The sequence below is a fragment of the Oncorhynchus keta genome, chromosome 37 (genome assembly GCF_023373465.1).
Source record: "Oncorhynchus keta strain PuntledgeMale-10-30-2019 chromosome 37, Oket_V2, whole genome shotgun sequence".
Taxonomy (NCBI): Eukaryota; Metazoa; Chordata; class Actinopteri; order Salmoniformes; family Salmonidae; genus Oncorhynchus; species Oncorhynchus keta.
Window position 1 is genome coordinate 4,325,086 of NC_068457.1, and position 23,263 is coordinate 4,348,348.

General features: G+C 39.0%; 2 protein-coding genes across 2 annotated transcripts in view; both read left to right on the forward strand.

The window, feature by feature from the left end:
* LOC118370090 (zinc finger protein 501-like) overlaps positions 1–23,263 on the forward strand; it is a 311,132-nt gene that overhangs the window by 273,826 nt on the left and 14,043 nt on the right. The window lies entirely within an intron of this gene.
* LOC118370083 (gastrula zinc finger protein XlCGF17.1-like) lies at positions 11,959–18,144 on the forward strand. Its single transcript, XM_035754877.2, has 2 exons — positions 11,959–12,595; positions 14,993–18,144. The coding sequence occupies exons 1-2, from the start codon at positions 12,259–12,261 to the stop codon at positions 15,784–15,786; spliced, it is 1,131 nt and encodes a 376-aa protein (XP_035610770.1). The 5' UTR covers positions 11,959–12,258; the 3' UTR covers positions 15,787–18,144.

The following is a 23,263-nucleotide window of genomic DNA, read 5'->3' on the forward strand; positions in this document are numbered from 1 at the left end:
TTATGGGGAGGTGTTGCTGTATACAGTGCATTCGGAAAGTATTCAGACCCCTTGACTTTTTCCACATTTTGTTACGTTAAAGCCTTATTCTATAATTTATCAAATCATTTCCCCCCCTTACATTTAGCTCATTTATTTGGCACACCTGCATTTGGGGAGTTTCTCTCATCCTTCTCTGCAGATCCTCTCTAGCTCTGTCAAGTTGGATGGGGAACATCACTGCACAGCTATTTTCAGGTCTCTCCAGAGATGTTAGATCGGGCTGAAGTTTGGGCTCTGGCTGGGCCACTCAAGGACATTCAGAGCCCCTCCTATGTTGTCTTGGTTGTGTGCTTACGGTCGTTGTCCTGTTGGATGGTGAACCTTTGCCACAGTCTCAGGTCCTGAGCACTCTGGAGCAAGTCTTTCATCAAGGATCTCTTTGCACTTTGCTCTGTTAATATTTCCCTCGATCTTGAATAGTCTCCCAGTCCCTGCTGCTGAAAAATGTCCCCACAGCATGATGCTGCCACCACCATGCTTCACCGTAGGGATGGTGCCAGGTTTCCCCCAGAAATGACTCTTGGCATTCAGGCCAAAGAGTTCAATCTTGGTTTCGTCAAGCCAGCGAATCTTGTTTCTCAGGGTCTAAGAATCCTTGAGGTGCCTTTTGGCAAACTCTGAGCAGGCTGTTATGTGCCTTTTACTGAGGAGTGGCTTCTGTCTGGCCACTCTACCATAAAGGTCTGATTGGTGGAGTGCTGAAGAGATGGTTGTCCTTCTGGAAGGTTCTCCCAAGCATTGCTCTGTTTGACTTCAAGCCTATCAACTCCCGAGATGAGGCTGGTGTAACCAAAGTGAAATGGCTAGCTAGTTAGCGCGCGCTAATTAGAGGGACGGAAGCTATACTGTTACACTGGCAATACTAAAGTGCCAATAAGAACATCCAATAGTCAAATGTTAATGAAATACAAATGGTATAGAGGGAAATAGTCCGAATAACTACAACCTAAAACTTATTACCTGGGAATATTGAAGACTCATGTTAAAAGGAACCACCAGCTTTCATATGTTCTCATGTTCTGAGCAAGGAACTAAAATGTTAGCTTCCTTACATAGCACATATTGCACTTTTACTTTCTTCTCCAACACTTTGTTTTTGCATTATTTAAACCAAATTGAACATGTTTCATTATTTACTTGAGGCTGAATTGATTTTATTGATGTATTATATTAAGTAAAAATAAGTGTTAATTCAGTATTGTTGTAATTGTCATTATTACAACAGCAAAAAGTTAATCGGCCGATTAATCGGCATCGGCTTTTTTTTGGTCCACCAATAATCGGTATCGGCGTTGAAAAATCATAATCGGTCGACCTCTATTCCAAATCATATCCAATCAATTGAATTTAGCACAGGTGGACTCCGAACAAGTTGCAGATACATCTCAAGGAAGGTTAATGGAAACAAGATGCATCTGAAAGCAATTTCGAGTCTCATAGCGAATGGTCTGAATACTTAAGTAAATAATGTATTACCTGTTTTAATTTTGTCATTATGGGCTATTGATGACACCCCTCTGAAACAAGATAGCCTAACCATCAGAAAAATATTTCTTCCTTAGCCTACTCCTCCCGCTTCTGCCTTCGTAAATATTGATGTTATGCTCCTAAAGTTTCTGGTAATAGGCTACACCAGCAGTCGTTATGCTCCTATAGTTTCTGGTAATAGGCTACACCAGCAGTCATTATGCTCCTATAGTTTCTGGTTATAGAGTACACCAGCAGTCGTTATGCTCCTATAGTTTCTGGTAATAGGCTACACCAGCAGTCGTTATGCTCCTATAGTTTCTGGTAATAGGCTACACCAGCAGTCGTTATGCTCCTATAGTTTCTGGTAATAGGCTACACCGGCAGTCGTTATGCTACTATAGTTTCTGTTAATAGACTACACCGGCAGTCAGCAACCTTTTCCATTTGGTGCCAATTTATCTGACCATTTCTACTGATCTGGTGCCAGTTATGATTTTCATATACACATTTTACTGGAACAGTTTCATTTAATTTATAATAGTAATAATAATTATTATAGTTTTTGTATCTCAACATCATTCTCTGTGGTTAATCTACATTATATTTAAATGAAAATGATGAATACAATTTTTTATTGCCATTGTTAATTTTTTTTAAATAACCTACATAAAGCCTCAAAATGTTATCATTGTGGCCTGCAGGTAGAACAAATCCTGATAAAAATAAATATCTTATAAATCACATTGGCTACACATGGCCTGTCTACAACGAACTTGAAACATTGTATCAACTTGGTCTAGCCGAAACTCCTCATAGCAAGCTTGCAACATTGTGTAAAATATTCTGGGCCCTCAGAGTTTCCCATGCCAGTGAGTTCGGAACAGATACAGCTGTGCAAAGGATAAGAAGTATTCAGGTATTTTATGACATTTCCACTGAATCAGAGCATTACATATTTCCCTTTCATGCCGAGTGGTTATCAAAAGGGTGAGAGCTGGAAATATTTTCCGAAAATACTTTGAGGAACTATTGTCATACGCAATTGTCATACGACTTTTTCTTGCTGTTTGAGGTGAAGAACAATGTATTTGAGAAGCTCCACAACTCAAATTTAGAACCAGGAACAGATATAGCCCTTGGTTCTCTCCAGACCTGACTGCCCTTGACCAGCACAAAAACATCCTGTGGCGTACTGCATTAGCATCGAATAGCCCCCGTCATATGCAACTTTTCAGGGAAGTTAGGAGCCAATATACACAGGCAGTTAGGAAAGCTTAGGCTAGCTTTTTCAAGCATAAATATGCATCCTGTAGCACAAACTCAAAAAGGGTCCGGGGCACTGGAAAGTCCATGGAGAATAAGAGCACCTCCTCCCAGCTGCCCACTGCACTGAGGCTAGGAAACACTGTCACCACTGATAAATCCACGATAATCGAGAATTTCAACAAGCATTTCTCTACGGCTGGCCATGCTTTCCTCCTGGCTGCCACAACCCTGGCCAACAGCTCCCCACCCCCCACAGCTACTTGCCCAAGCCTCCCCAGCTTCTCCTTCTCCATCTGGACCCTCGCTTTCTAAAATTATCCGCCTCCGTTGTTGCAACCCCAAATACTAGTCTGTTCAACTTCTCTTTCGTATCATCCGAGATTCCTAAAGATTGGAAAGCTTCTGCGGTCATCCCCCTCTTCAAAGGGGGTGACACTCTAGACCCAAACTGTTACAGACCTATATCCATCCGGCCCTGCCTTTCTAAAGTCTTCGAAAGCCAAGTTAAACAGATCACTGACCATCTCGAATCCCACCGTACCTTCTCTGCTGTGCATTCCGGTTTCCGAGCTGGTCACTGGTGCACCTCAGCCACACTCAAGGTACTAAATAATATCATAAGCGCCATCGATAAAAGACAGTTCTGTGCAGCCATCTTCATCGACCTGGCCAAGGCTTTCGACTCTGTCAATCACCGTATTCTTATCAGCCGACTCAACAGCCTTGGTTTCTCAATTAACTGCCTCACCTGGTTCAACAACTACTTCTCAGACAGAGTTCAGTGTGTCAAATCGGAGGGCCTGTTGTCCGGACCTCTGGCAGTCTCTATTGGGGTACCACAGGGTTCAATTCTCGGGCCGACTCTGCGGGTGATTCCCTGATCCACCTCTACGCAGACAACACCATTCTGTATACGTCTGGCCCTTCTTTGGACACTGTGTTAACAAACCTCCAAATGAGCTTCAATGCCATACAACACTTTTTCTGTGGCCTCCAACTGCTCCTAAGCGCTAGTAAAACTAAATGCATGCTCTTCAACCGATCGCTGCCCGCACATGCCCGCCCGACTACCGTCACAAATCTGGACGGTTCTGACTTAGAATATGTGGACAATTACAAATACCTAGGTGTCTGGTTAACCTAGCCTCATATTACATACCCTTGTAAAACTGACTATTCTACCGATCCTTGACTTCGGCGACGTCATTCACAAAATAGCCTCCAACGCTTTACTCAGCAATCTGGATGCAGTCTATCACAGTGCCATCCCGTTTTGCCACCAAAGCCCCACATACCACCTTCCACTGCGACCTGTATGCTCTCGTCGGCTGGCCCTAGCTACTTATTTGTCGCCAAACCCACTGGCTCCAGGTCATCTATAAGTCTTTGCTAGGTAAAGCTCCGCCTTAACTCAGCTCATTGGTCACCCCCAAAGCCAACACCTCCTTTAGCCGCCTTTCCTTCCAGTTCTCTGCTGCCAATGACTGGAACGAATTGCAAAAATCTCTGAAGTTGGAGACTTATATCTCCCTCACTAACTTTAAGCATCAGCTATCTGAGCAGCTTACCAATCGCTGCAGCTGTACACAGCCCATCTGTAAATATCCCATCCAACTGCCTACCTCATCCCCATGTTTTTATTTACTTTTTTTGCTCTTTTGAACACCAGTATTTCTACTTGCACATCATCATCTGCACATCTATCACTCCGGTGTTAATTTGCTAAATTGTAATTACTTTGCTACTATGGCCTATTTATTGCCTTACCTCCTTACTCCATTTGCACACACCGTATATATATATATATACCGTATAGACAGGAAGCAAGATATTATCTATGATGACTACAAGGCCCGATAGGAATTCTGGGAACGCTGTATACGGCCCGGGAGGCCTGTAAACAGTAGCTATAAAAAGTGATTGAGTAGGCTGCATAGATTTCATGACAAGATGATCAAAAGACGAAAACATTTTTTTTTTGTCAATTGAAATTTGCTATCGTAAATGTTAGCAACACCTCCGCCTTTGCGGGATGCGCGGGGGATATGGTCACTAGTGTAACCAGGAGGTGAGGCCTCATTTAACACAGTAAATTCATCAGGCTTAAGCCATGTTTCAGTCAGGCCAATCACATCAAGATTATGATCAGTGATTAGTTAATTGACTATAACTGCCTTGGAAGTGAGGGATCTAACATTAAGTAGCTCTATTTTGAGATGAGCGATATCACAATCTCTTTCAATAATGGCAGGAATGGAGGAGGTCTTTATTCCAGTGAGATTGCTAAGGCGAACACCGCCATGTTTAGTTTTGCCCAACCTAGGTCGAGGCACAGACATGGTCTCAATGGGGATAGCTGAGCTGACTGCACTGACTGTGCTAGTGGTTATCGGTTTACTCATTAGCAGGGAGGAGTTTCTGCATTCAAATTATGCGTGCATCGCCCTCAATTTTATTATACACAGAAAGGGGCCTATATTGGAGACCAAAAGTCGTCTGGCACACTGCTTAGGATTTCAGCAACTTTTAACTTATTTCTAACCTACATTCATCGATTTTACTACTAATGTGAAAACAAGACTAAATATGACCATTCTTGCTCATTTTAAGACAATTGTCAAATAATTTGAATATTGATTACAGACGTCAATTGTTGTACAACATCATGGCTACTCTGTTGGCATCACCTTTTTTGTTAAGGGATTTTTTATCAATAATGACTAATTATGTATACATTTCAATCAGGACTGACTAATCAGAATACTATTATGTTACTGTATAGATGTATGAATTTTCTTTTAATCCTAGTACTGAATATAATGTGTGTAAATATAATCAAGAATTAGAACAATGACTGTCTGTTCCTTGGTAGAAATGAATGAACTTATCGTCAGACTGGCTAGAATTCTTATCTACACAGGAAGACCTTGGCTCGGTCATAAATTGTATTAAATTGATGTGGGACGATGTGGGAAGGCTTGAGATATTGCCTTTGTACCAGGGTGAAGAAGAGACGGGACAGTTCGAAAACTAATGACGTCATTTTCAATTTATAACCTGTGGCAAATATCCAATTTTTCAGTTTTTGATTTGTGGGACGACATTTAAAAAAAGTTTCAAATATCCAATAAATGTCGTTCCACTTCATGATTGTGTCCCACTTGTTGATTCTTCACGAAAAAATACAGTTTTATATCTTTATGTTTGAAGCCTGAAATGTGGCAAAAGGTCGCAAAGTTCAAGGGGGCCGAATACTTTCGCAAGGCACTGTATAAGGTTTTTCTCCTGTGTGTGTTCTCTGGTGTACAATAAGATTGCTAGATGTAGTAAAACTCATCCCACATTGAGTACAGCTCAAATATTTATCTCCCGTGTGGATTCTCTGCAGGTGTTTCTTGATGTGTTCTGATCTGGAGAGACTCTTCTCTGGGATCAGTGTGGGAAGCGTTTTGTTCAATCTAGCGATCTGACAGTGCACCAGAGAACACACACAGGAGAGAAACCTTATAGCGGTGGTCAATGTGGGAAGAGTTTTACTTCATCTAGCCATCTGACTGTACAACAGAGAACACACACAGGGGAGAAACTTCATAGCTGTGACCAGAGATAATCTGATAAAAGATCTCTGTTAAAAGATCAGAAAATACATGGAGTTGTTTCATGATATCAATGAATTAATGTCTCAATGTAGAATGTTTTAACATTGTAGTAGGAGTAGTTTAAATAGTATGGGGTAAAAGTGGAAATGGGCACAGCCTTCTAAAATCACCACAGAGACCAGTAAATGTGTGCGCGATACTGGCTTGCACTTTCAATAGTAATTTGTTTTTATCAATTAAAAACTCCAGTCATTGCTTTAACCTCAATATGGCCTTCAATGGGAAAAGAGTAGTAAATTCGTAATTGAATGAGCGCTAAAACTGGCCTCAGAATATGGCCATTCTGATATAAATGATAAAATTCCTCAAATAAGACCAAAAAAGTGTCTGGAAATATCAGCAACCACCAGGGTAAGAGTGACAACAGGTCCACATGGGGGAAATCTTAACAAATGGCTTAATGGGTATTTTCAGCGCAATCGTGTATTTATTTATTTTTAGGGTTTAATGGGTTTAAAGGGGTTTAAAGTCACAATGTAGAAGCCTAAATGTTTGCCCCCTTATTAATTGATTTCAGCATGATATTGATATTAGCCCCAGGGGGAGAATCTATAACAAAAAGTGACTCACAAAAAAAGAGTTGTGTTACACTTACCACTTTGGTGGCCCACTGGAATAAAAATCCAACACTTCAAAATGTAGCTAGCTGTTTTCTACAATTTATCCTCTAACCAGTGATGTACACATTATTCCAAGATTCCGTGTGGTTATTGAGCTGTTCGTTTTAACAGGACGTGCAACCTCATCTCCCTCCTCTTGGCGCAATTGATTTCAACATGATATTGATCAGTGATGACAAATAAGTGTTGCGTTCCTTTGTTTAGCGACCCCTAAATTTAAATACATCACTCCAAAAATGTAGCTGAATATCTTCTGCAGGTTGTCCTCTAACCAGTGAGGTAAAATATACCTCCCATTTCTATGTGTTTTTTTTAGTTGTGTTAGTTTCAACAGCACGTGCAACCTGATTTCCCCCCTAATCGATATCAGTGATTTATTGCTACTTGTCAAAAGATAGCGTTTTTGGGGGCTTGTGCAGTTTATAAGTTGCTAGTTTAAAAAAATACAAGCAATATGATTATTGTGGCAGATGTTTGTGTATGTAGTACATTTTATGTTTAGGTTTTCAATTAATCGCAAACTGTTTCTGCATATTGGTTATTGATTTGGACACGTTAAAACTGTGTTTTGACATTGGGACACCTAGCAATTGAAAATAAGACTATGCCCGACGTCCAATATTAGTTTGGTTGTAGGTGAAAGTGAAAGTTTAAAATCTGTATTTTTCGGGTCATTTTTTAAATTACTTGAAAACAACTTAATTTCAACGTACCTTCAGGTAGCCTGGTGGTTAGAGTCCCTGGGCTGACAAGGTACAAATATGTCGTTCTGGCCCTGAACAAGCCACTGTTCCCCGGTAGGCTGTCATTGTAAATAAGAATTTGTTCTTAACTGACTTGCCTAGTTAAATAAAGGTAAACAAATTATATATATATACACATGGACCGCAGTATAATCAATTAGTCTATAATCAGTTATATTAACAATCCTACATCACTCCAGTATTTCTTTATAACATTCAAGTGCTAATTTTCTTTATTCCACTACTGAAGAAACATGACTCAAATCACCTACTTACATTTCAAACATTCAGCCTGACAAAAGATAAATGTTTTATTATTCCATGCCTCACCATTAAGTTAATTATTGCCAATACATATTAACAAAGGGGTGACATTGGGGACTGGGCCCAGATCCAACAACATGCCTGTCTAGTGAACCCTGAAAAGAGAGAGAAGCAAAATGTACTTTTGTTTGCCTCTTCTTTGGCATATTTAGTGGGTCTCATGGTGGGTGTCTTTTAGGTCCCAGTTGTTGTCAACTTTCAGTGGACACCCCCATAGTGTCTTTCAGAGCCCCTCCTAAAACCCCATGTGTTTTGTTTGTTGTTGTTAGTTCCCTCTTCTGTTTAAGGGACCTCCTAAAAAACAAGCTTATATTTTGGGTTGGATATTGCATTATATAAAAAAATATATAAAAAAATAAAAAATATGGCATTTAGCAGACGCTTTGACTTACAGTCATGTGTGCATACATTCTACGTATGGGTGGTCCCGGGAATCGAACCCACTACCCTGGCGTTACAAGCGCCATGCTCTACCAACTGAGCTACAGAAGGACCACTATATTATATTAATATTTTAATCAATGGCATTTGCTTAGGGTGCTCATTAGTCTTTCAGTTGTTGTTATTCTGTTTGTTGTGTTATAAATATTTATGTTTATTTTCATTGTATTTTCCTGGGAAGCCATTGTGTTGCATCCATGTCTGAAATGTGCTGTATAAATAAAGCTTGATTTGATTTCAACCAATGAACCCAATGACTGACCAATCAACAGACTCTTGGTCCCTCTTAGTATGTAAATCAGTATCAATCCCACTTTTCCAGCCTGCTGACGGCGTGGTGTAGTGGTAAACACCACCCCCGGCTCTACCAGGGGCTTGATATGGTCTCCCACAGCACTATGGCCTTGTCGTTCCATTTCTTGACTGCCCCTGCAACACAGAAAGAAACACATTTAGTCATTATATAAAACACTCAAAGTAATGGATACGGAGCATCTATGGCCTCAGTTACACCTGGCACCTAAATGTGACTTCTGTTATCCGATCACTCCAAGCTGCATTAGGTTCAGATCTACCAGGGTGGGCCTTTGACATCATCTGGATGCGGTCAGGCCACTGGATATGCAGCAGCAATGTAAAGAGATGGGGTGAATGAGTGGGGAAAAATACATTCTACACAAATGACATTCAGAAATCAAATGTTGTTGGTCACATACAGGTGTTCTGCAGATGTTATTGCAGGTGTAGTGAAATGCATTCTAGTTCCCACAGTGCAGCAATATCTAACAAGTAATATCTAACTAAAGGCTTGTGTTTCTAGCTCCAACAGTACAGTAATATCTAACTAGATGCTTGTGTTCCTAGCTCCAACAGTGCAGTAATATCTAACTAAATGCTTGTGTTTCTAGCACCAACAGTGCAGTAATATCTAACTAAATGCTTGTGTTTATAGCACCAACAGTGCAGTAATATCTAACTAAATACTTGTATTTCTAGCACCAACAGTGCAGTAATACAGTGGGGGGGAAAGTATTTAGTCAGCCACCAATTGTGCAAGTTCTCCCACTTAAAAAGATGAGAGAGGCCTGTAATTTTGATCATAGGTACACTTCAACTATGACAGACAAAATGAGAAAAAAAATCCAGAAAATCACGTTGTAGGATTTTTAATTAATTAATTTGCAAATTATAGTGGAAAATAAATAGGGTTTAGGGTAGGGAAGTCCCTAGCCCATTGAAGTTGACATTTAAAGGGTTAAGGTAGGGGTTAAGGTTAGGGGTTTAGGGTAGGGACGCCCATTGAAGTTGACATTTAAATGGTTAAGGTAGGGGTTAAGGTTAGGGTTTAGGGTAGGGATGTCCCTAGCCCGTTGAAGTTGACATTTAAATGGGTAAGGTAGGGGTTGGGGTTAGGGGTTTAGGGTAAGTATGTCCCAAGGTTTCCAGATAGCATTGACCATCGTGCATTATTCTGTCTCTTTTACGTAGCAGGTGTAAAAGAAACACAGACAAGACAAGTAAGTGCGCAGGTCATTATGGTCATTGAAGTTTAAAAAAATAGCATCTAATTATTCCAATCTGTATGTGGAGTTGTTAGAGAAGAATTTTATTGTCCACCTTAACAATCCATTCTAGCACCTCATCGGGCTCTGAAAAAGGCTTCATTGACGACACGTTCCATCTAATCCAGGGCACAGCAGAGGAACTTCATCGATTCCACTCCTTCATCAATACAAGCAGTGAACATCTGAATTTCACCCTCACCTGTGATGCGCATGAAACAAGTTATCTGGACATTTTGATTAACATCTGCTAACCATGTGTATGTGACGAATCAAATCTGATTTGATTTGATTTGAGTCACTAGAGTGCGATGAGCCAAGTAAAGCCCCCCCAACCAAACCCTCCCCTAACCCGGACGACGCTTAGCCAATTGTGTGCCGCCCTATGGGACTCCCGATCACAACAAGTTGTGGTACAGTCCGGGATCAAACCCTGATCTGTAGTGACGCCTCTAGCACTGCGATGCAGTACCTTAGATCGCTGTGCCACCCGGGCATAACCTTTTTTTAAACCAATTCTGATGGTTGTTAAAAGTGGGATTTTGACATTTTGACCGTTATATCAACACACTCAGCACTCCCAACACCCCCAACTAACAATCTCTTTGGCACCGTAGACATCTAGTGACCACTTGTTTCCATGTGACCAAATGTAACAGGGTTATATTGGTGATTTCCCTTGCCACTTTATTGTTAAGCCAATGGGTTTTTGGTTTGAGTTTTGTCTTGCCTTCACCGACTCAACATGGCATCTTATTGGCTGGTTTGCGTAGCTTGCTTACGAGGGGGGATGTTCCAGTTAGAATCGTCCCAGTGAACAAGCACCAAGTTGTTGATTGCAAAGCACTGTACATCAAAAGTGATTTTTATACTCTCAAGTGATGATTTAAATGTACAATTTATATCAAATTGTTTGTAAATGTTATTCGAACATCACACATAAGATGCAGCGGTTTTTGGAGAATATTTGTTGTGCATTTTGTTGTAAAGAATTCTCGCCAGTATTAGCTAGCAACTTACTGTGTCTGGTGGGGGGGTCATATATTTTGTACAGTGCGTGAGTGCAGAGTTGGATGGTGAGCCGTGCATTGCATGACGTGCAATTTTGTGCTGTTCCTATCAGGTACATTGTTAAAGATATTATAATGTATATTGTAATTGTATTATTTTGGTAACTAGCCCAGTGAACAAGCACCAAATCAGCGTTCGTGAGTGCAGAGTTGGATGGTGAGCCGTGCATTGCATGACGTGCAATTTTGTGTAGTTCCTATCAGAATAAATCTACTGGTGCTACACGTTGGAGTTCCGTATCGATAACTGATTATACACAACACAAACATTCCTGAGTCTCAAATAGTCGCCTGTCCCTTTTAATAGCCGGGCAATGGCGCACATAGCAAATACACTTTGGGTCTAAATGAACTTGTTCTCAACTGCCCTCCAGGTTAAATAAAGGAGAAATAAATAAAAATACAAAAATGTAGGAGCAGTATGGACCTAGTCTGTTCATGATATACATCTACATTATGTATTGTTACACCATGTAGGAGCAGTATAGACCTAGTCTGTTCATTATATACATCTACATGATGTATTGTTACACCATGTAGGAGCAGTATAGACCTACAGTAGCTGGCTACTTATTTAGATTTAGTTTGACTTAATGAAACTGCCGTAGTAAACATTTTTAATCGCACTAATCAATCAACACATTAATGTCTTTGTATGTCTCAATATAATATTATTATTTTATTAAATCCATTTAAAATAATCTTTGTCTGAAAATGAAATATGATCCTCAACTCCGTTTCCTCTCCAGTCAGCAGACGACGTTGTGCGTCTTTCAGGCGACGCTGCCAGCGTGACGTATAATCTAGTGGACGGTTCTTCAGAAACAGCTCGTCAACCACCTCCGTAGCCTGCTAGACGACTTAGCCGAAAGATTCAAGCTATTTATACGCTTTCGGTGTATATTTCCTGCTGTGTTTTAGACACATTTCTATTGTATCTACTTGTAAACCTGTTTAATATAATATTACGTTATTTTGTATTAGTCAGCTATAGTAGCTGGCTGGTTAAGTTAACCCTAGCCTAGTCGCTAATGATAGCTAGCTAGCTAACATCCCCGAACATGAGCTCCCTAAATTACTCCCCTCCTGTTAAAGAAGAGGAGGTCTGTTGGACGGAGGAAGAAGCTCTGGCGCTGAACATTGTCGTGAAAGAGGAGAAGAAAGAGGAGGATGTCACAGTAAAACAAGAAGTAGAGGGTGAGACTGTGAAAGAAGAAGCGAAAGGCGTTTCAGTGAAAGAAGAGGACGACCCGTTCAGAGTGAAAGACGAGGAGGATGTTACAATAAAAGAAGAGGAGGAAGATAAAGAGGAGGATGTAGTTTTTGGAGTGAAGGAAGGGGAGATTACTGTCACATTGAAAGATGAAGAGGAGGAGAAAGGAGATCTAATTAACACCAGTAAGTACTGCCTTAAATGTGTTTTTAACTTTGATATTCGGAGTTGGCTCGTCAATACCTGGTCCTTCTGTAGCTTCTGTAGCTCAGTTGGTAGAGCATGGCGCTTGTAACGCCAGGGTAGTGGGTTCGATTCCCGGGACCACCCATACGTAGAATGTATGCACACATGACTGTAAGTCGCTTTGGATAAAAGCGTCTGCTAAATGGCATATATTATTATATTATAATACCTCTTCAACGGAGGGGCAATAGGATGATGACTGATATGTCTAGAATCAGACGACGTAGATAACAAGTTACACCTTGTTTTCTCCATTCCGTTTCCCCCAAAATTACTTAGCATATATATTTGAGAAGGGTCTATATGCTGACCGCAGACTGGGGGGCACGGCATGTAGTGATGATTTACTACACACCGTGCCCCCCAATAATGCCATGCGAGAGTTGGGTTGGCTACACCAAAGATGATGATGTACTGACAAGATGTCTCTCCGTTCTAACAAAGGGAGTCGTTGTCCACAAAGCTGCACTGCGGGTTGTCTAGCTCCCACCTATCCTTTCTTTGGATTGGTGGACACATCTTATTATTGTAAACTATTGTTTATATTCTAGGGTTGTTGTCGTCAACCGCCTGTATTCAATGGAGAGAGATGGTAAGCTACTAGCATGAATATGCATAGCGATCTGATGACAACTCCTAGAGTGTTTTCTAACAAAGTTGTCGGTATGTCACGTGTCCACATAATAACTTAAGCGTTACGAAACTTCTGTTAGATCTAGTAAATCTCATGTAGCAAATAAGCCATTCATTTTGTTGTAGACCAAATTCAACACTTTCCACATTGGGTTGATAGTTGTTTCCACTTGGATACAACCTACTGTAGCCTACTGGCATGACCTTCAGAGAGACAATCTACTGTAGCCTACTGGCATGACCTAGAGAGATACAACCTACTGTAGCCTACTGGCATGACCTTTAGAGAGACAATCTACTGTAGCCTACTGGCATGACCTAGAGAGATACAACCTACTGTAGCCTACTGGTAGACCACACTATCTAGAAAGTTTATCTGTATTTTTCGTAACTGTCTACATACCACCACAGACCGATGCACAAAGACCACACTCAATGAGCTGTATTGCGCCATAAACAAACAGGAAAACGCTCATCCAGAGGCGGTGCTCCTAGTGGCCGAGGACTTTAATGCAGGGAAACTTAAATCTGTTTTATCTCACTTCTATCAGCATGTTAAATGTGCAACCAGAGGGAAAAAAACTCGAGACCACCTTTACTCCACACACAGAGACGCGTACAAAGCTCTCCCTCGCCCTCCATTTGGCAAATCTGACCATAATTCTATTTTCCTAATCCCTGTTTACAAGCAATAATGAAAGCAGGAAGCACCAGTGACTTGGTCACTAAAACTCAGATGCTTAGTTACAGGACTGTTTTGCTAGCACAGACTGGAATATGTTCCGGGATTCTTCCGGTGGCATTGAGGAGTATACCACATCAGTCATTGGCTTAATCAATAAGTGCATCGATGACATCCCCACAGTGACTGTACTTACATACCCCAACCAGAAGCCATGGATTACAGGCAACATCCGCACTGAGCTAAAAGGCTAGAGCTGTTGCTTTCAAGGAGCGGGACTCTAACCCGGAAGCTTATAAGAAATCCCTCTATGCCCTCCGACGAACCATCAAACAAGCAAAGCATCAATAAGGGTCTAAGTTCGAACCGTACTACACCGGCTCTGACGCTCTACCAGACGAGCTAAAGTACTTCTATGCTTGCTTCGAGGCAAATAACACTGAAACATGCATGCGAGTACCAGCTGTTCCAGATGACTGTGTGATCGCGCTCTCAGCAGCCGATGTGAGGAAGACCTTTAAACAGGTCAACATTCACAAGGCCACAGGGCCAGACAGATTACCAGGACATGTACACTAGGTCTATGTTATTTTTTGGTGAAGTTATGGGCCAATTGGCATACACTTAGTGTACAAACCCTCATTATCAGGCTGATGGTAAAAGCTTGCCAAAGGGCATTTTACTGGTTGAAGTGTTGAAGAATAAAGCAGTTGATTTGTGACCAGTAACACAAATATATTAAGATTCAAAAAAGCCTTACAATTATAATCCAAAAGAAGTGTGGAGTGCACTCATAAGCAACCTGGAAATGGAGGCTATTTTTGCTGTCAGCCTATGAGAACTCCCCTGAGTTTTCCCCCACTTTGGTGAATTAGTGAATAGACACAGGACTTAAAGTGAGTTTCCTTGAGTAGCACTCCCGATATTGCACTTCATGGCTACGCTGTTGGCATAACCCTTTACAGGGGATTTCCTCTGTTGTGGGCCTTTAAACATCTGTCTGACTTTGTTGTTCACACAGGAGAGAGAGGTGACTATCGTGGATCCTCTGGGGAGCCTCAACAACCTCATGATGCTGACGAGGCAGAGAAGAGTCTCTGCAGATCAGGACACCCCAAGAAAAACCAGCAGAGACCCAAAGGAAAGAAAACTCACCGCTGCTCTGACTGTGGGAAGAGTTTTGTTTTCTCAGGACAATTAAAATCACACCAGAGAACACACACAGGAGAGAAATCATATAGCTGTGATCAATGTGGGAAGAGTTTTACTACATTTAACAATCTGATGATACACCAGAGAACACACACAGGAGAGAAACCTTATAGCTGTGATCAATGTGGGAATAGTTTTGTTTCATCTGGCCTTCTGACTGTACATCAGAGAATACATACAGGAGAGAAACCATATAGCTGTACTCAATGTGGGAAAAGTTTTACTCAGCTAAGCAACCTGATTTCACACCAAAGAATACACACAGGAGAGAAACCTTATAGATGTACTCAATGTGGGAAGAGTTTTACTCAGTCAACCAGCCTGATATCACACCAGAGAACACACACAGGAGAGAAACCTTATAGCTGCGATGAATGTGGAAAGAGTTTTGCTACATCTAGCAATCTGACACTACACCAGAGAACACACACAGGAGAGAAACCTTTTAGCTGTGATGAATGTGGGAAGAGTTTTACTACATCTAGCAAACTGACTCTACACTACAGAACACACACAGGAGAGAAACCTTTTAGCTGTTCTCAATGTGACAAGAGATACTATGATAAATGTTCTCTGATTACACATCAGAAAATACATGCATGAAGGCGTTGTTTCATGATATCAATGAACAACATGATATGGATATTAGCCTCAGGGGGAAAATCCAGGCTCTGAATTGAAAGAGTACTATTTATATGATTTAACAAAAAGTGAGTAACAAACAAGTGCTGTCTTACACCTACCTATACACATGGATGCAGTATAATAAATTGGTCTGTAATCAATTTTATTCGCATTCTTACATCACTCCAGTATTTTTTTGTGACTTTCAAACATCCCACTGTCGAAGATGCATGTCTCAAATCACCTCATATTTCAAACATTCAGCCTGACAAAAGATACATGTTTTATTATTCCATGCCTCACAATTAAATTAATTATTGCCAATACATATTAACAAAGGGACATTTGGTTTTCATATTTACATTTAGTAATAAAAATTCATTTATGCAACCAACTGACAATTTTTGAGTACAATTATATTGACATTGTTATCCTGCTTTTAGAATATCATTGTTCATTCTCAGATGTGCCAAACCAAATGTACTAGAGCATGACATTGGGGACTGGGCCCCGATCCAACAACATGCCTATCTAGTGAGCCCTGAAAAGAGAGAGAAGCTCTGCAGTGAGGTGGAAAGTTACTACGGATATTGCAGGAGTTTCCTCTTGAAATCAGACATGTCCGTGGTAAGGACAACTTGGTTGTTGATTGTCTTCAGGGGGGTGTAGTCAAAAAGTTTTGTGTTTAGCCAGTGTGTTGCCATGGATCAAAATTGATTTTGACTGCATGTTTTTCGTATTGGAGATGAGTTTTGTTTCAGCTCGTTCCAAGGGAAAAAAATATATATTTAGTAATGTGTTTTTTCTTGTTTTTAATTGTTGACAGCCAGTAGACACCATGTTTATATTGTAGAAGGTGAAGCATTGTAGTTCATTTTAATTTGAATTGGAAGTTGTTTTCTGTTGGTGGTGAGTAAACTTGTCCAACAAAAGTATAGGATATATTTGTTGTCTTAAGGGAGAAGTTGTTACAGGCTTTGGTTTTTCCATTTATGTTTTGAGGTTGGACTTTAGCACATATAGCTCGTTAGCACTGTGAGGGAATTTTCTGTTAAACCTTACTAATGCATGTGTAGCAAAATATAATTATTTAAGCCGAGGCATTGGGCTTGAGATAGGTTCTTTACCAAACTCTTATAATATGGAAAAGTGTGTTGATAGAGGCCTGTTCTAACTGTTCTGGGTGTGTAGAATGAACCCATGATGTTCAGACACTCAGCCAAGAATATGACAGAAACTGACTGGTTCCTCTTGATCCTCCACAGAGTAAAGTTTATATCCTGCACACCAGTAACAGAGCTATTGTTTTGGAGCCTGTTCCTGGGGAAAGATTGTGGTGGAGAAATCATAATTAGCTAAGTAACATAGTTAATTAAGATGTCTATCTGCAGAATATGCTGATACGAACTATTGACCTCTTGCTATTAGAATGTCTCCTTTCTGACTCTGGTGTTGGCAGCCACACTCAAGTCACCTTGGGTCCAAAGAGGGTAGAAGTCAGGGTTATCCATCACATGTCCCTGTTGCTATGCAGAATATCAGCATCGATCACATGTCCCTGTTGCTAGGCAGAATATCAGCATCGATCACATGTCCCTGTTACTAGGCATGTTACTAGGCAGAATATCAGCATCTTTCACATGTCCCTGTTGCTATGCAGAATATCAGCATCGATCACATGTCCCTGTTGCTAGGCAGAATATCAGTATCTATCACATATCCCTGTTGCTAGGCAGAATATCAGCAGGGAGGAAGGCAAAAGAGATCAGAAGGAAACATTGTTTCCATATGTGAACTGTGTGTTTATTGCAAAACATGTGAAGGGATGGCATGAGTAATGGGGAACCAATCACTTGTCTCCACAGTGTATGTGCGTCAGTCACCTCCTCCTAGGGGGAGATTGTATTTGGGGCCCAAGGCCTGGCACAGGATGTGTGGGGTTGGTGTTTGGAACCATTGTACGTCATCTCTGAAGTTGCACCTATCCTGATATAGTATACAACCCAGAAGCAAGCCTCCTTGTTATTGACTATGAGTAGAATTTCCACCACAGCAACTAGGGCGAACCGATTGGTATCACCTCATTAGTCAGATTGTGTTGGCTTGTCCATCTTAGGGTTGGATGTTGCATCCAATTGTTAATATTGTAATCAATGACATTTCCTTAGGGTGCTCATTAGTCTTTCAGTTGTTATTCTTCTGTTTTTTATCCTCTTATATTGTGTAGTAAATATGTCTGTTTATTTTCATTGTTTTTATAAATTTTTTCCTGTGAAGTCATTGTGTTGCCTCCATGTCTGAAATGTGGTGTATAAATAAAGCTTGATTTGATTTGAACATATTGTAAAACACATGAACCCAATGACCGACCAATCAACACACTCTTGCTAAACCAATTAACAAATATGTGCAAAAGCAACACATATCTTGGTCCATCTTAGTATGAAAAACAGTATAAATTCACTAAATCTTCCACTATGTCAATATAGTGTTTGGTATGTAAGTTTAGTATCACTTTTCAACCAACCCAGCGCATTTGTTGAAAATTAAAAATGTTGAAATCAACATTACGTCAAAGGATTCAACTACTGAAAACTGAAACAAACATTTGGATCAAACAGATCAATCCCATTGGACATTGGGTTTGATTCAGACCCTGCCAGCATGGCCAGAGATGTAACTTGTAAGCACAGAACCAACACAGACCTTTCATGCCTGACTAAAAACACATAAGTATTAGATTTACTGCCCTGGTCTAGTAGGTCACTGCATCAGACACCATTCACAATGCTGGCTGAGGTACGAGTAAAATATGACATTATTTCCTAACCATTCACAATGCTGGCCGAGGTACGAGTAAAATATGACATTATTTCCTAACCATTCACAATGCTGGCTGAGGTACGAGAAAAACATGTTATTTCCTAATTGTAAAAAAAAACACTCCATTATCAATTACTCTTTCACTGTTTAACCATAATAACATGAGTTGTGTCCTTCAAACTGTTAGACTGTTAGTCCATAATCATATTCAGCTACTTACATGTCGTATTGTCATGTTATGTTCTCTATAATGAAACATCACCAAGTGAAATAAAGTTGATAAGATACTCTTAATAGACATTACATAAAAAATGGTTGCTCAGAAATCATTAATGATCATGTTGCTCTCATGAAATGAACTAAATATTTGAATAATTGCAAGGATATAATTTGCATATTGCACATGGCCCGTAAGAAATCCTGAAAGTATTGAAATGCCTGGAGGGGATGTGTTAATTCATAACCCATCATTTATACCTGTTAATTCATAACCCATAATTTATACCTGTTAATTCATAACCCATCATTTATACCTGTTAATTCATAACCCATCATTTATACCTGTTAATTCATAACCCATCATTTATACCTGTTAATTCATAACCCATCATTTATACCTGTTAATTCATAACCCATCATTTATACCTGTTAATTCATAACCCATCATTTATACCTGTTAATTCATAACCCATCATTTATACCTGTTAATTCATAACCCATCATTTATACCTGTTAATTCATAACCCATCATTTATACCTGTTAATTCATAACCCATCATTTATACCTGTTAATTCATAACCCATCATTTATACCTGTTAATTCATAACCCATCATTTATACCTGTTAATTCATAACCCATCATTTATACCTATTAATTCATAACCCATCATTTATACCTGTTAATTCATAACCCATCATTTATACCTGTTAATTCATAACCCATCATTTATACCTGTTAATTCATAACCCATCATTTATACCTGTAAATTCATAACCCATCATTTATACCTATTAATTCATAACCCATCATTTATACCTGTTAGTTCATAACACATCATTTATACCTGTTAGTTCATAACCCATCATTTATACCTGTTAGTTCATAACCCATCATTTATACCTGTTAATTCATAACCCATCATTTATACCTATTAATTCATAACCCATCATTTATACCTGTTAGTTCATAACCCATCATTTATACCTGTTAGTTCATAACCCATCATTTATACCTGTTAGTTCATAACCCATCATTTATACCTGTTAGTTCATAACCCATCATTTATACCTGTTAATTCATAACCCATCATTTATACCTGTTAGTTCATAACCCATCATTTATACCTGTTAGTTCATAACCCATCATTTATACCTGTTAATTCATAACCCATCATTTATACCTGTTAATTCATAACCCATCATTTATACCTGTTAATTCATAACCCATCATTTATACTTGTTAATTCATAACCCATCATTTAAACCTTGTAATTCATAACCCATCATGTATACCTGTTAATTCACAACCCATCATTTATACCTGTTCATTCATAACCCATCATTAATACCTGTTCATTCATAACCCATCATTAATACCTGTTCATTCATAACCCATCATTAATACCTGTTCATTCATAACCCATCATTAATACCTGTTCATTCATAACCCATCATTAATACCTGTTCATTCATAACCCATCATTAATACCTGTTCATTCATAACCCATAATATATACCTGTTTGTTCGTAACCCATCATTTATACCTGTTTGTTCATAAAAAATAATTTATACTGTCACGACTTCCGCCGAGTTTGGCTCTCCTGTCCGTTCAGGCGGTGCTCTGCGATTTTGGGTCGTCACCGTCCTATTAGCCACTACCGATCCCTTTTCGTGTATCTGTTGGTTTTGTCTGATTGTTTTCACCTGTGTGTTAGTTAATTAGTGTCTGTATATAATGTTAGTTGTCCCGCCCCTTGTTTTGTGCGGGATTGTTTGTTTTGTCATTTCATAATTTTCGTCTGTCGGTGTTTTTTGTGTTTATTATTCTCCGGTTTGTCTGTTATCCTGTTTTGGATCATTTCACCCTATTTGTATTTTGGGTTGTCTGTGTTTATTTTTGTTCACATGAGAATAAACATTATTATACCTATTTGCTCTCTGCGCCTGATTCCACCCACCTTGACTAGACGTCACATAACCCTGTTAGTTCATAACCCTAACCCTATTACTTATAACCCATCAATTGTACCTGTTAATTCACAACCCATAATTTATACCTGTTAGTTCATAACCCATAATTTATACCTGTTAGTTCATAACTCATAATTCATACATGTTAATTCATAACCCATCATTTATAACCCATAATTTGTACCTGTTAGTTCGTAACCCATCATTCATACATGTTAGTTCATAACCCATCATTTATACCTGTTAGTTCATAACCCAAAATGTATAACCCATCATTTGTACCGGTTAATTCATAACCCATAATTTATAACACATAATTTGTACCTGTTAAATCACAACCCATCATTTATTCCTGTTAGTTCATAACCCATAATATATTCCTGTTAGTTCATAACCCATCATTTATATCTGTTAGTTCATAACCCATCATTTATACCTGTTAGTTCATAACCCATCATTTATACTTGTTAGTTCATAACCTATTTAAACATGTTAATTCATAACCCATCATTTATACCTGTTTGTTCATAACAAATCATTTATACCTGTTAGTTCATAACCCATTATTTATAACCCATCATTTATACCTGTTAGTTCATAACCCATCATTTATACCTGTTCGTTCATAACCCATAATTCATACCTGTTAATCCATAACCCATAATTTATAACCCATCATTTGTACCTGTTGATTCATTACCCATAATGTATAACCCATAATTTGTACCTGTTGGTTCGTAACCCATCATTTATACCTGTTAGTTCATAACCCATCATTTATACCTGTTAGTTCATAACCCATCATTTATACCTGTTAATTCATAACCCATCATTTATACCTGTTAGTTCATAACCCATCATTTATACCTGTTAGTTCATAACCCATCATTTATACCTGTTAATTCATAACCCATCATTTATACCTGTTAATTCATAACCCATCATTTATACCTGTTAATTCATAACCCATCATTTATACCTGTTAATTCATAACCCATCATTTATACCTGTTAGTTCATAACCCATCATTTATACCTGTTAATTCATAACCCATCATTTATACCTGTTAATTCATAACCCATCATTAATACCTGTTCATTCATAACCCATCATTAATACCTGTTCATTCATAACCCATCATTAATACCTGTTCATTCATAACCCATCATTAATACCTGTTCATTCATAACCCATCATTAATACCTGTTCATTCATAACCCATCATTAATACCTGTTCATTCATAACCCATAATATATACCTGTTTGTTCGTAACCCATCATTTATACCTGTTTGTTCATAAAAAATAATTTATACTGTCACGACTTCCGCCGAGGTTGGCTCTCCTGTCCGTTCAGGCGGTGCTCTGCGATCGTCGTCACCGTCCTATTAGCCACTACCGATCCCTTTTCGTGTATCTGTTGGTTTTGTCTGATTGTTTTCACCTGTGTGTTAGTTAATTAGTGTCTGTATATAATGTAGGTTGTCCCGCCCTTGTTTTGTGCGGGATTGTTTGTTTTGTCATTTCGTTTCGTCTGTCGGTGTTTTTTGTGTTTATTATTCTCCGGTTTGTCTGTTATCCTGTTTTGGATCATTTCACCCTATTTGTATTTTGGGTTGTCTGTGTTTATTTTTGTTCACCGGAGAATAAACGTATTATCGCTATTTGCTCTCTGCGCCTGATTCCACCCACCTTGACTAGACGTCACATAACCCTGTTAGTTCATAACCCTAACCCTATTACTTATAACCCATCAATTGTACCTGTTAATTCACAACCCATAATTTATACCTGTTAGTTCATAACCCATAATTTATACCTGTTAGTTCATAACTCATAATTCATACATGTTAATGCATAACCCATCATTTATATCCCATCATTTGTACCTGTTAATTCATAACCCATCATTTATAACCCATAATTTGTACCTGTTAGTTCGTAACCCATCATTCATACATGTTAGTTCATAACCCATCATTTATACCTGTTAGTTCATAACCCAAAATGTATAACCCATCATTTGTACCGGTTAATTCATAACCCATAATTTATAACACATAATTTGTACCTGTTAAATCACAACCCATCATTTATTCCTGTTAGTTCATAACCCATAATATATTCCTGTTAGTTCATAACCCATCATTTATATCTGTTAGTTCATAACCCATCATTTATACCTGTTAGTTCATAACCCATCATTTATACTTGTTAGTTCATAACCTATTTAAACATGTTAATTCATAACCCATCATTTATACCTGTTTGTTCATAACAAATCATTTATACCTGTTAGTTCATAACCCATTATTTATAACCCATCATTTGTACCTGTTAGTTCATAACCCATCATTTATACCTGTTCGTTCATAACCCATAATTCATACCTGTTAATCCATAACCCATAATTTATAACCCATCATTTGTACCTGTTGATTC

Coding starts and splice junctions, on each gene's coding strand:
- LOC118370083 (XM_035754877.2), top strand. CDS start 12,259: ATGAGCTCCCTAAATTACTCCCCTCCTGTTAAAGAAGAGGAGGTCTGT. Junction 12,596..14,992: donor AGGAGATCTAATTAACACCA/GTAAGTACTGCC, acceptor TTGTTCACACAG/GAGAGAGAGGTGACTATCGT.